The sequence below is a fragment of the Tupaia chinensis genome, unplaced genomic scaffold (assembly GCF_000334495.1).
Source record: "Tupaia chinensis unplaced genomic scaffold, TupChi_1.0 Scaffold000407_1, whole genome shotgun sequence".
In the NCBI taxonomy this organism is placed as follows: Eukaryota; Metazoa; Chordata; class Mammalia; order Scandentia; family Tupaiidae; genus Tupaia; species Tupaia belangeri.
This window is the reverse complement of record NW_006159909.1, coordinates 1,642,841-1,658,000: the sequence shown is the minus strand read 5'-3', so window position 1 is coordinate 1,658,000 and position 15,160 is coordinate 1,642,841. Positions and strand designations below refer to the sequence as shown.

Genomic DNA, 15,160 nt, shown 5'->3' with positions numbered 1-15,160 from the left:
GGTGCGTGCGTGCCCAAGATCCCGAGAGGAGAATGGAGGAGAAGGGATTGCGGTGTGACCCCCCCCCCGGGGGGGTGATTTCTCGCTTTCTGTCTCTATGTCTCTCTCTGTCTGGCGAGCGCACGCGCCCTACAGTGAAAATCTCTCAAAAAAAACACAAGGTAATTGAGGGAACCAGCAGTTAGCATAATGGCTGTGTCGCTGGACTCCCATGTAGTCAACCACAATTTGCATCCCGGACCCAGTGGCTTAAACTCACGTCAGGCGCATGTGCATGTGTGCCCAAGATCCCGAGAGGAGAATAGAGGAGAAGGGATTGCAGCGTGACCATCCCCCCTGGGGGGTGATTTCTCGCTTTCTGTCTCTAGGTCTCTCTCTGTCTGGCGAGCGCACACGCCCTATAGCAAAAACTTCTCAAAAAAAAAAAAAGGTAATTGAATAGTGATGGTGCAATTATATGTAATTCAGTCAAATTCAGTTTCTTCTAGGTAACTGCTTCAATAGACACTACTAATTTGTAGTTGTAGTGTGTTTGGTTAAAAAAATAGATTAAAAATAAAAACCTGCTAATTAAAGCTTTTAAGTAAGCCAAACTATGTAGTTTACTATAGAGAATCTAAGCATAATGCCTTCCAAAGACATGCTTTACATTAAAGGGCCATCAACATTGTATTTGTGTTATTGTTGACAGTTTGCCAAATTTCAAATAAATGATCTTTCTACTAAATATAAGAGTTCTGTTTGTTCCAAGAACCCATAACTTTTTCTCAGTGTTTTTTCTATTTGAATGAAAGTATTAAAATTGTTTTTAGTTAACACGACAGTCATGGTTATCTAATGGTCCTCCTCTCCTGAAGAGTATAGATTAATGGGAAAAAGCCTTTTGTTGCCCGTGTAATTCAGCATATGACCGTCTGCCAATGCCTCATACTTCGTGGCAACATCAACTCTCTACATTCTGGAACACAGCTATATCCTGTCTCTAATGAGACTTGCTAAGCAAGCGACCACCACAGAGCATAGAATGCTGTGTCACAAATGGCTATATTAAAAATGGTAATGTTTTATACCAATTACATTTTGAATGAGCTGAGATTTTTAAAGTAATTTTATTTATGACTGTGTAACATTTTCGTAACAGATGGCATTGAAGCCATTTCCCTGCTAGGTAAAAAAGAAACTTCTTCAACCTAGAAAGAGAAAGAGCTAGAAGACTTCATGAAAGTGAAGAAAAGCTAGATTACCACTAAGTTAGAATATCTGGCTCAGTATATCTTTTGCCAATTCATTTCTAATTAAATATCTTTCAGCTACTCCAAGGAGGTTCAGAGCAGATGCTACGTTCTCTACATCTCCAGAAATCCCTTTCATCCTACAACTATATCCATGTAGGAGCTCCATTAAAGGTAAGACTTTCCTCTTTGTAATTGCTCAGATATAGAATCAGACTGTCAGAATCAGGAAGGACATTAAATATGTATCTGGTCAAGCCTGAAGCCTTTAAGCAAATAAATGTCTCTTCTGTTCTATTTTTAAAATTCTCAGGGACAGAGATTCAATACATTATTGAATCAATAGCTTTGCTTAGTAACCCATTACTGTATTTTATCACCATCCGACAGGAAAGAGGTTTCTGTGTTCAATTTTTAAAATTTTTAATCTGTTCCTATTCTATTCCTATTTTTTTTTTTCATTTTGACACAATAAAATTAACATTAGGACTAGGAAGTTTACCTCCTGAGAGAGAAGATTCCATATGATTTGGCCAAAGGCAAGTTGATAAGACAAAAGGAATTAAAAAGCACTCTCAGAAGTACCTTATAGTAAAGGGAAGCACATGAGTTTATAGTTGCAGATACCTTCTCTGAGCAATTAGTCAAAAGTGAATACACCACCAACTGACTGAAATTCAGAGAAGAGAGACTGCAGAGTGAGCAGTAAAAAGTATGGAGCTGCAGAGAGCACAGCTCATCTCCTCCCACACACCTCTGAACTCAGTTGAAATGGCATGGGAGAAACTTAAGTGCATATTACTAAATGGATGGATCAGAAGATGTTATTCTGAAAATGGGATGTAAGAAGTTATGCAAAGAACATGAAAAGAAGAAAAAATGTGAAAAAAATTTTTTTGCTGCATCCATGAATCAGGATTTAGATTATCACACTTCCCTGTGAAAAAAGAGAAACCAATTGAGGCTATGTATTTATTTAAGACTTTTGAATTTAGGCTTTTAATTGTCATTATAATGATGAGAGGAAGAGCTATCTGGTGTACGAACATGGTTCTTAGATCTCTTTTGATTCTTCATAGGACTCATTAAAGAAAATATACTCATTCCGATTTAGACCACCGAAGACCCTTTGCCCAGACTTCACCCTTCTGCTCCCTAGTCTAGCCAGGAGCCAGGTTAAGCCAGTCAGCATCCATCTATATTTGAGTTCAGAGCGGCCCCATTCAGGGATTTCAACCACTGAAGACTCTCTGCTTAGACTTCAACCTCCTGCTCCCCCGTCTAGCCAGGAGTCAAGTTAGAAAATCCTACTTGCTTTGTCTCTTTCCATATCTCACTATTTTTAATTTTTAAACTTAGCTCTCTGCTACTCTTTTGTCTTTCTCTTTCCTTTTCCCCTGCCCCTATAGCATAAGCCAATGAGCAGGCATCTATGTTTGAGTTCTGAGTGGTTTTCATTTTTTGACAAAAATTTTTTTTCTCTTTTTCCCATTGTTGTTGTCGTTGTTGTTGTTGTTGTTGTTGTTGTTTTTCTTCTTCTTCTTCCTCCTCCTCCTCCTCCTCCTCCTCCTCCTCCTCTTCTTCTTCTTCTTCTTCTTCTTCTTCTTCTTCTCCTATTCCTTTTCCTTTCTTTTTACCTTTCTCACTTTTCTGCTCAGCCTTCATACACTGATTTTCTAGATAGGTCTAGGTGCTCACTAGCCAAATATCTGAATACTTCTAGGGTCAGATTAATCTTCAATTTTCATTGAATCATTTGTGCAAAGGGAGAAAAACTGTACTGTTTACAGATTGCAGCTCACCTCCTTCTGCATTCCTCTGATTGCTCAGATTTAACGCCAAAAGATAGCAAAAATACATAATCCATCAGATGATCAGAAACCACCACAGAGGCACAAGAAATATGGGAAATCAAGAAAATATTTCTCCCCTAATGGAAAAGGGTAACTCCTCTTCCTCCACAAAGAATACAAGAGAATTAATGGAAATGTCAGATAAAGGATTTAAAATATTCATAGTGACAAAGCAAACAGATATGTAAGATAAGAGAGACAGCAAACTCCAGAAAATGTAGGAGAAAAGAGACTCTGAGTTCCAAGAGGTGAGAAAGTTCTTGCACAATCTTGAAAGAGGAGACACATATCATAAAAAAGAATCAAATGGAATTGTTAGAAATGAAGGCCATAATACCGGAAATCCAAACTTCCCTTGAAAATATAAGAAGCAGGTTAGATTATACAGAAGATCGAATCTCAGATGTAGAACATAGAACCTCTGACATAGAAAAATTCACCAAAATGACTGAGAAAATAACCCCCCAAAATGAGAATGATATACAAGAAATACTAGATGCCATTAAACACCCTAACAAATAATCGGTATCTCAGAAGGTGAAGAAATTAATATGGGTATTGATGACTTATTCCATGAAATACTGGAAGAAAACTTTCCAAACCCAGAGAGGTATTCAAATATCCAGACCCAAGAAATACAAAGGACCCCACATAGAATCAACCCAAGAAAATCTTTCCTGAGGCACATCATAGCCAGGTTGACCAAAACCACAGACAGAGACAGGATACTCAAATAGCAAGAGAGAGAAGCATCAAGTTACTTTCAAAGGGTATTTCATAGTGCTAGAGAATGATAGAAGTCTCATCAGAAACAATGCAAACACGGAAAGAATAGGAAAATATATTCAAAGTGTTAAGTGAAAAACAATTTCAAAACTAAAAATACTATACCTGCAAGATTATTTTTCATATAGGGAAAAAAAGACAAAAACATTCTCAGACAAAACCTGAAAGAATTTACCAACACCAGAGCAGCTCTCCAAGAAGTTCTGAAGGGAGTGCTATACCAGGAAAACTAAAGTCAGACACACAGAAATAAGAGTACAAGAAGCAACCAAGAGAATGGCCAGCCTAATGGTAGGGACAAGTCTGGAGTTGAATGTTTCTTTGAAGTTTTGATTTCCATATTTAGGGATTTTTGTCTTTTGAACTGTTGATAGGTTCATCTACCTACTATTTGAACTAAATCCTAACTTTTTTCTTTAAGTTTTAAGCAAATTGCTCTTAACATTTTATTTTGATCTATTAAAACTAAAACTTTTATTGAAATTAAAAAATGTATTAAAAAATTCTATTAATACCTTATTTAATGACTGCGGTAAGCTGTATAGCCTCAGCAAGGTGCTACTTTATAATGTGTTTCCCAATAAAATGTGGGGGGGAAGGTATGGAATACAACTATACATACTAGAGACAGTGTGAGAGAAGGGGGGAAGTTGGCAGAGGGTGAGAGGTAGGGAATCAAAGGGGAGAAATAAAGCAAAATACATAAGAAACAAAAAATAGAAAATTATTTGTTGATGATAGAATGTATGGTAAGATCCTTGGTTTGAGTCAATATACAATGTATACTGGATGGAAAATCTCATTTTGTATACTGTATTGATGTACAGTGAATGACTATAAATAAGTAAATAGATAAATTAATTAATTAAAAAAAGAAAATATGCTCATTCCAGTTTTCAATATATATCTCTTTACAAACAAACAAAAATGCACTCTCATTTTCCACTGTGTTTTTGTGGAGTTTTTTGGTTGCTATTTTTTGAGTGAGAGGTGTTATTAGTTTTTTTTAAATTTATTTATTTTTAAATTTATTTTCATTTAATCATCTGTCTTTACAGTATACATTTCTTTTTCCAACACAAATACCATGCATGTCAGTCAAGACAAAGGCATTACTATATACATTATCACTAACAAATAGCTTCTCATTTTTTTGTCAATTAAGCATACTTTTACCAGTTTTTTCCTTCTTCCTCTTCCCTCCCTCCCTCCCATACTGAACTTTTTTTCTTTTTCACATTTTATTGATTCACAAAAGACCTTAAAGTATGGACAAAGCTAGAGTCTACTGACAAGTGCACTGTAGTTTTCTTCTGAAACATTTTCCCCCTCTCTCCATTCCCCTTTTACTAAAAAAAGGTTTAAACTAACTTATTTGGAAAAATTAGGTTAATCTCAATTTGGTCTGCTATTTGCACAAAGCCCCATAAGAATTCAATTTCTGATGCAAGGTAACAGATACTATTGTATTATTGAACTTATACAAATAACCATTCTGCCACAAAATAAGAATACTCACAAATATTTCCAATTACAAAGAGGTTAGGAAGGGAGAAAAGCTTGTTTAATGAAAAAACATCCTTTTTTTTTAACAAATTGTTGAACCTGACAACTCAAAAGAAAACAAAGATCCTCAAATCTGGAAGACAAAGCATAGACAAAAATAAGTTTTTGGTTTTTTTTTTTTTAAGTCATAGAATTCTATTTCACCAGTTCAGTCTTGTTTTATCTCTCTTTTATTGAATTTGCAGTTTCACTGTGGTCTGACTTTCTGTTAACATTCAACATTATTATTGATGTTTCAGAACTTGTCCCTACCATTAAATTGGCCTTTTTCTTGGCCATTTTTTGTTCTCTTATTTGTCTGACTGTCTGTAGTTTTCCTGTTATAGTACTCCCTTCAGAACTTCTCAAAGAGCTGGTCTGGTGTTGGTAAATTCTTTCAGGTTTTGTTTACCTGAGAATATTTTTATCTTTTCTTCCCTTATGAAAGATAATCTTGCCAGATATAGTATTTTTGGTTGAAATTGTTTTTCACTTAACACTTTGAATATATTTTCCCATTCTTTCCTTGCTTGCATTGTTTCTGACAAGAGTTCCAATGTTAACCTGATGGGATATTCTTTGAAAGTAGCTTGACATTTCTCTATTGCCAATTTTAGTATCCTGTCTCTGTGATTTTGGTCAACCTGGCTATGATGTGCCTTGGGAAAGATCTTCTTGGGTTGGTTCTATGTGGGGTTCTTTGTATTTCTTGGGTCTGGATATTTGAGTGCCTCTCTAGGTTTGGAAAATTTTCCTCCAGGATTTCATGGAATAGACTATCAATGCCCTTATTAGTTTCTTCACTTTCTGGGATACTGATGATCCAGATGTTTGGGTGTTTAATGGTATCTAGTATTTCTTGTATATTATTCTTATTTTGCGGGATTATTTTGTCAGTTTTTTTGGTGATTTTTTTTTAGATCAGAGGTTCTGTCTTCTACATCGGAGATTCGATCTTCTGCATAATCTAATCTGCTTTTAATACTTTCAAAGGAAGTTTTGATTTCCCATATTACAAGCCTTCATTTCTAACAATTCTGTTTGATTCTTTTTTCTGGTGTGTATTTCCTCTTTCAGATCGTGCAAGGACTTCCTCACCTCCTGGAACTCGATGTCTCTTTTCTCTTGCATTTTCTGGAGTTTCTTGCATGTCTGTTAGCTTTGTCACTATGAATATCCCAAATTCTTTATCTGACATTTCCATTGTACCGTCTGTGGATGATTAAGGGCTGTTCTTTCCCCTTGGGGGGGGGGAGAGATTTTCTTAATACCATATTTCTTGTGCCTCTGTGGTGGTTTCTGATCATCTGATGGATTATACATTGCTTCCTAACTTCTTGGAGTTAATTGAGTGTTAAAGGAAGGAGGTGACTGCAATGTTTCTGCAGTTGTTTCTCTAATCCTCACCAAGAAACCTGCACTTTTTTCATTGGAACTGGATATTACAAAGGCTTCACTATTTTAAGGGAATAGGTGCACCTGGCCTGAGCTGTGGGGTTTCAACTAAGAATTTAGAGGTGTGTGGGAGGAGATGAGCTGCGCTCGCTGCAGCTCTGTATTTCTCCCAGTTGCTCACTTTGCAGACTCTCTTCTCTGATTTTTAGTCATTTGGTGCTATATTCACATTTGGCTAATTTGTTAGAGGCTTTTGATACTGTAGGCTCATATGGTTCACTTTACTGTGAGGTACATCTATTTCTCCTCCACTCTTTCTCCTCCACTATTTCTCCTCCACTACTATTTCTCCTATTTCTCCTCCAGTACTGTGTTTTGCAATGTTGTATCCACAGAAAGGAATTTGAATTTAGATGTATGAATATGAGTTTCTCCCTTTCTTTAGCAGCTGTATGGGAGTTGAGGTTTTCTATGACCCTAAAAGTATTCAGATGTTTTGCTATTGTGCACCTAGACCTGCCTAGAAACTCAATGTGTGGAAGGTGAGAAGCAAGGTGATAAAGGTAAAAGAAAGGAAACAAAGGGAGAAATGCCGGAAGAAAATGAAAAATAAATAAAACAACGAAAAGGAAAAATAATGTAAAAAGGTAGGAAAAAAGGGACAAGGCTAGGCCTACCTCAGATGCACATGGATTCCGGAATGAGCAAGAGAAAGGATAGGTCGGAGACAAGAGACAGGACCTACCTACAGAGAGAGAGAGAGATAGAGACAGAAAGAAGACAGTACCACCCTATCCTGACTTTTTGTTGAATGCTGGGCTAGAAGGAGAGGTTTAGGGCAGACGCTTTCTGGTTAAAGGGGCAGGGCTAGACCCATCTCAGTCGCCCATGGATTCTGGCTTTTCACTGGGTGTTGGGATGGAAGGAGCAGTAGTTATTTTTCATAGTGGTATTTTTTTATATACATGTAATCACCGTTTATCATTACAGCTTATAAAATGAATTTTCCCAACATGAATACACTGTATATTAATCATACAAATTATCATCAACAAATAATTTTCCATCTTTGTGTCCCTTAAATGTTTTGTTTCTTTCTTTTTCCCCTTGATTCCCTTCCTCTCACCCTCACTATCTCTAGTATCTGCAGTTGTTCTCCATGCTTTTATATCTTCCAATCTTTCACATTTATTTTGATGTATTCTAGAAATAGTTTTGTGACCCCTGAGGCATTTCTTTCAGCATTCTAAATCTTCCATTTTTCCTTTCCCTTGTGAGTGTCATTCATTTTTCTATTAGTCATTTTACAACGAATCCTAATACTTTGGAAGTTTGTTATAAAACAGTGTTTATATTATCCTATTTTTTTTTTCAAGAGAGGTTTTTCGCCATAGGCCGCTTGCGCTCGCCAGACAGACAGAGAGAGACATAGAGACAGAAAGCGAGAAATCACCCCCCCACAGGGGATGGTCACGCTGCAATCCTTTCTCCTCTATTCTGCGCTTGGGATCTTGGGCACGCACGCACACGTGCCCGGCGTGAGTTTTAAGCCACCGGATCGGGGACACGAACCGCGGTTGACTACATGGGAGTCCAGCGACATAGCCATTATGCTAACTGCTGGTTCCCTATTTTATCCTATTTTATGAGAGGGAAGATACATAAATTCAGAGAATAAGATATAGAGGGATAGAGACCACAATTTTAATTATTTATACTAGATGAGTGGGATTATGAATATTTTTATTCTACTTTTTGTATTTTTAATTTTTTCTAAATAATGCTTTGCTTTTGCAATTGGTCAAAATTAAACTACAAAAGAAAAGGATATAAGATGTGGGACATATGTCTTTTTTTCTAAATTTTGTTATTCACCTTAAGCTACTTAATACCTTCATTACTGATTTAATTGTATTTTTATACCTATGCATAGAAACAAATTATATTTAGGTTTTATAATTAAATTTCCATTTTTGACATTTAAGTATGTCAGCTTTTTACTTTTACAGTCATCCAAGAATAGAAATGTTTGGCAAAATATTAACAGAAAACAAAACAAAGGAAATACTCTAGCTTTTTGAAAATTGACCAGAGTACTTAAAGATTTATAAAGGATTGTAAATTCATCACTTAAAAAGCTAGTGACCAGAATGGACCAGCAGGTGACGGAGTAGTTAAGGTGCTAGATTCTCACATGGGAGTCCTGCACCTTGAAAATTATGCCAGGTGTATGTATGTGTGCATGTCCAAAATCCCAAGAGGAGAATAGAGGAGAAAAGAGATTGCAGCATGGCCATCCCCCTGGGGTGGTGGGGGGGGGTGATTTCTCACTTTCCTTCTCTCTGTCCCTGTCTCTCTCTGGTTAAAAAAAAAAAATAGTGACTGGGAATATTTTTTTTTATAATCAGATCATCTTGTTGACCAGATTACTTTTGGCCAGGTCATAGAGTCCTCACAGAAAGCAAGCATTAACTTTTCATTTAGTCTTTTTTCTAATATGTGATAATAGTCAAAACCTAAAATAAAGATGAACCAAAAGGAAACAAAAATACTCGAAATCTTACTATCCAGAGATGATAATTGATAATGGTTTGTGTGGATATTTATGAAAGGAATCATACAGTAAATGCTGATTAACTAAAACAGCTTTCATTATATTACAATGTAATCATTAATATCTTCCCATGCAAATACTATTGGGTCATTGGAAAAGTCATGACGTATTTTTCTACGCAAAAATGCCTCATGTCTGTCCCAACAACCCAATAATTATTATAAAAAATTTTAAAATGACAAAATATACTGTTTCTTTAGCCCTACATCCTAGGATGTAGGAATCATGTGCAGTTAAGATATTTAATGTTGTATGTAAGAGAAGACCCAACTAAGAGTCTCCAAAACCAATAAGGAACTTAAAGTATGTCAGATAAGAAGCCCTGAGAGGGGGCAGTTCCAGAATTGGCTAATTCGTTGCCTTAACAACATTATTGGAAACCCAGGTGTTTTTGTTTGTTTCTCCATCTTATAATTCAGTAGACTGGCTTAGCCTCTGAGGCTGGTTTTCCTCATGGTCCCAAAATGACATCAGCAGTTCCAGGAATCACAAGCGAAGGAAAAGTTCCTGGCTAATGTCCCTCCATAAGCTCGGGAACCCTGCCTAGAACACTTCCTTCACCCAGTCCCCATCAGCATGTTCCTTCATGTCTTATTGACCAGAATGGTATCACATGCCCATGGCTAACCAATCACTTGGTAAAGGAAGTAAGATCACCATGATTAGTTTAGACCAGTGAAGATTTACCTCTTGAGGTTTAGGTGGAGGCCACTCATGAAGAACATGTGCGTTGGAAAGGAATAGCCAAAAAAAGACTTGGGAGTGGGGGGATGGTCAGGTAAGGAGTGGACAGTTTGAGACCATAGGGCATTTAGATTCTTTGCCCAGTTACTTAGCAGTTTTAACACAGTTACAAGTTTTTAATTTTTTATTTTTATTTTTTTGCAATGGGGTACATGTGCTTATCTGAGACAGATACAGAGATAGGAAGAGGGAAAGTGAGAAATCATCCCCCAGAAGAAGCAGCCAATCAGTACTCTCTTCTCCATTCTCCTCTCGGGATTTTGGGCACACATACACACATGTCCAGTGTGTTTTTCAAGCCTCTGACTCTAAGACTCAAACTGTGCAGCCAGTCATGTGGGATTCACCCACCTGAACCACCATTCCACCTGCTGGCCCCCGTTGCTGCAGTTTATAATAGAAGTAATATTATCTGATACATGGGTGCTTTTTTATGTGCTAGAAACTAGGGAGGTACTTTATGTAAATTCTCATTTAATTCTGACAATTTATAAGACACAGATTGTTACGCCTGTTTCAACCAAGAAGAAATGAGACTCAGTGAGGTTAAGTGCCTTTACCCAAGATAAAAACAGAAAAACAAACACACACATACACATAGAAACAAAAACAACAACCAGAAAAACCTGGTAGGTGGAGTAGCTTGCCTGGTTGTCTCCTGGACACTAGAGGAACATACATTGGTGAGGTAGAGAAGTTCCCCTCCTGTGTCCTTCCTCAGCTGGTGAGCATCAGGTCAGATTCCCATGTCCAGACAAGAGGAGAAACTCAACAAGGAATGTTTTAGTCATGTCCTCCTAATCTGCTGCTTTGGGAAAACTTCTAACATAAACAGTTACCATTGCTTTATTATGAATTTCTGTTTACACACTTGGATCTGATGGCCATAGGCCCTTAAGAGTAGGAGATTTATCTTTGAACTCCCCTGTATCAGTTATATCTGATTTACTAAATGTTTATCAAATGAGTGAAAATGAAGTAATAATCCCAGGTTGGTTTATAACTTGCTGAATGACTGAGACTAGCTGTTTTACTTTTGGGGGCCTGCTTTTCTTCATGTGGGCATCCTTCAAAAAGTTTGTGAAAAGTGGAATTAAAGTAAGAATTATTTGGGGGCAAAGAGAAAAATTTTTTTCCATAATATGCATTTCCATGAATTTTTCGAACACCCTTTGTGTAAGAGGAATGTCATTGCCAGCCTATACAAGATGAATTGAGACACAAAGAGCCGCTAAACAATAGCCAGACACCTATTTTGAAGGCCCCCGCTTTCAGTGTTTTCATTTCTGATCTCACTTCTTATGTCAGTGCCTTCAGCGATCATGGAGCAACCATCAGCTTCCCTGAGCGAACGCAGGACTTGCTCCTTCACTGAAGCTACAGAAAAGTGCACAGTGCTTGTTTTGGCTCCTGGCCTTCGTGCACAAACGGGCTTTGTATTGGGTCATCGGAAATGGGTAAAGATGCATCATGACTTTTCTGGCCACCCAGTATGTGCTGAAGGATGTTTCTTCCCTGAAATCATTTTTATTTTCTCTGGATAGTTATCATCCCATCAAGAGATTTACTACAAGGACATTAAGACCTTGTCAGCACTTGAGTTCAGTTTCCTAACTGTGGGACTTCGACACTGATCTGAAATGTCTGACTTGAGTTTTCCATTTTCCTTCCCAGTCGTCTATCAATGATGCTGCAGAATTCAAAGTAGTAGCTGATGCCATGAAAGTAATCGGTTTCAAACCTGAGGAGATTCAAACAGTGTATAAAATTCTGGCTGCTATTCTTCACTTGGTGAGTAGGGACACTCCTTAGAATAGAGTGCCTCCCTGTGGAGATAAGATGTTCTTTCCAAAGGTTTTGTCTTTCCCCTGTAGATTTAAAAGGTTTAGAGAAAATTATGCACACATTTTGAAGAAATTATTATGTTTGCACTTCTCTCCATCATTTTATAATATTGTAAGGGGGTTTCCAAACCATTGTAGGTTTTAGACTACGGCTTCAGTTAATTGTCTTACTTTAAAAGTGATTAATTACAAGGATAAAAGAATTCACCCATAAATTGGTATAAACTACTAATGGTATAAACTTGTAGTGGCATTTGAAGCATACAATAATAGATGATTAGAATTGGATTTTTGTTTGGTCATTTTGCAGGTTGGGACATGAGTCCTGAGAGGTTGTATGACTGCCTTAAAGGCACAGCCAGCTCATTCCTAGCCATCCCTGTAGGGCAGTCCAGCAGGCGAATGGTCCCATTGTTTTCCATACCAAATTTACAAGAATTGTGCATTGGGCTTATTTTTATTTATTTGAAGAATTATTTATTTATTTTTATTATTGTTTTTTAAAATTTGACCAGAGAAAGAGAGAGAAAAGGAAAGTGAGAAAGTAAGCTACCATGTCTGGGACTCAAACCACAGTTGGCCCTGTGGGAGTCCAGTACCTTAACCACCATGCCACCTGCTGGCCTCAGATGTCTTTCATTACCATTTATGTAATTAAGATGTTTAAATATAATGAACATGTAACCTTAGGATTCAAATCTAGAATAAAAGTTAGTTTTCACTTTAATGTAACAAGATTTAACTTGGAATTGAGTCAGAATGCTCAGGATCTATATAAAAAACATTGCATAACAATATAAATGATGAATGAATTTTTCTGACTAGACTTTAGTATTGTAAATCATCTCATCTCTTTGAACTCATGTATAAATACAGTGCAATAATTCCTCTCAGAATCCAAATGGGAATTTTGTTTCTAACTTAACCTAATGATTCAGGAATTTACCTGAAACAATAAACCTGTAAGAAAATCAAATAAAATGTGTTAAGAAGAGTAATAAAGTAGTAACAGTCGTAAAAGCTGTAGTACTTTAAGACTTGTTACACAAATTCAGCACCAGGTCAACAGATGAATCAGAAGATTAGTTGATATGTTGGTAGATGGTTAATAAATATTTATTGCTTATTGAATATAAGTAGACTCAAACACTTGAGGAAACTGAATATATTAAAAAAAGGTGACACTTCAAATCAGGAGAAAGAGATAAACTATTCACTAAATGGTGCTGCAGCAACTAACTAGTCAACTGAAAAAATAAAAGTAGATTCTCCCTTTACACCACATGCCAAAATAAATTTTAGGTGGCTTAGAAGTTTAAGGAGGGGAGCTAGTAGGTGGCATGGTGGTTTAAGGCTTCAGACTTTCATATGGCCAACCACAGTATGAGTCCTGGAGTTGTTGACTTGCTTTCTCACTTCCCACCCCTCGCTGTCTCTTTCTGGTGCCTGCATAGCAAAATTTAAAAAATAATAATAATTAAATTAAATTAAATTAAATAATTATTTAAGAAAAAAGTTTAAGGAGGTCTAGCCAATGCTGGATCCCACATGGCCAACTGTGCAGTTTGAGTCCTGGACCCAGTGGCCTGAGAAACATGCCAGGCATGTGATTCCCTCATCCCAAAGGGAGGGAAAGATGGAAGAGAAGGGAATGTGGTTTGACCATTCCCCATGGAGGGTGCTTTCTGACTTTCCCTCTCTCTGTCTCTGGAGAGCACATGCACCCTCTAGCAAAGAAAAAAAAATTAAGGAAATAAACTATGAAAGTGTTAGAAGAAAACCTCAAATACTCATAAAACCTTTGGAGTAAAATTTGGCTAGTATGACACCAAAGAAAGAAATATGAAGGCAAAAAGTTCACTTATTTGACTACATAAAAATGTAGACTTTTTTAAAGAATTATTATATTTAACTTTATTTATTTATTTTTAATTTGACCAGAGAGGAATAGAGTAAGACAGAGCAAGAGAGAGAGAAAGTGAGAAAGCAAGCTGCCAGGTCAAGGACTTGAACCACGGTCGGCCATATGGGAGTTCAGCACCCTTAACCACCACACCACCTGCTGGCCCAAAAATGTACTTTTCAATCTATCAGAAAATATAGTGAAAATGAGCCTAGCCTGTGCAGTGTAACTGTAACAGCATACCAGACAGCAGAACTGGAAACCACATGCTGACCATGGTTCAGGTCCCCAGCCTGGTTGACCTGAAGATACACAAGACATACATGCACATGCCCAGGATGTTTGATGGGCTGGAGGTAAGGGATTGTGGCAAGAATGAGCCCTGTGGAGGATGTGTCTCATTGTCATGCATGCTATATCATGAACAAACAAAAGACTACACATACTCTGAAAATGGAAAGGTTAGTATCTGGAGAAAGGAGGAAAACGATAGATGAAGTGCTAGGTTTTTAAATGTTGGGATATTTTAATATACTTAGAAAAATAGGTACAAACAAAATCACTTGAGTTACAGTTTACTTTGCCAAGTATATTTCAAAAATAATGTCTCAAAATCTCATTGGAAATTCTGTGTCTTGTTTTTCACTCTTGGTATAGGGAAATATAAAATTTATAGTAGATGGTGACACGCCTCTTATTGAGAACGACAAGGTCGTATCCATCCTAGCAGAGTTGCTTTCTACCAAGACAGACATGGTTGAGAAAGCCCTGCTTTACCGCACTGTGGCCACAGGCCGTGACATCATCGACAAGCAGCACACGGAACAAGAAGCCAGCTACGGCAGAGACGCCTTTGCCAAGGTGAGATTTCTAACCCACGTTCTGTTGGCCGTGGTGGTGGCGGTCTCTGGTGCCATTTGAATGATGTCTTGTGAGGATGTACTCAGATATTCCTTGGTTGTTGATTAAGGCTTTAAGAAACCATAATGATACTTTCTAACCCCCCTGACTGAGCATCAGTGCCAGGGAAGGGACTGAGAAGAGCAGAAGCAGGTGCTCGTGGAGCTGCAGATGCTCCCTTCCTAGGCTCCTCACTGGCCCTGCCTGTTAGCAGCCCTTCTTGAGCTCTTCTCACTCAATGACTCTTTGCAGGAGCCCCCCAAGTCAACTCACTGCCTCTGTCTCTCTCCAGCAAGTGCATGAACCCTAAGGTAAAAAAGTAAAAAAAAAAAAAAAAATCTACT

General features: G+C 37.4%; 1 protein-coding gene across 1 annotated transcript in view; it reads left to right on the top strand.

Annotated features, from left to right (window-relative positions):
- The window catches only part of MYO1D (myosin ID), a 328,050-nt gene that overhangs the window by 142,090 nt on the left and 170,800 nt on the right, over positions 1-15,160 (top strand). The window contains exons 6-8 of the mRNA XM_014590111.2: positions 1,311-1,406; positions 11,844-11,960; positions 14,574-14,777. Of these exons, the coding sequence (XP_014445597.1) occupies positions 1,311-1,406; positions 11,844-11,960; positions 14,574-14,777 (417 nt within the window). The remainder of the gene's footprint in view (positions 1-1,310; positions 1,407-11,843; positions 11,961-14,573; positions 14,778-15,160) is intronic.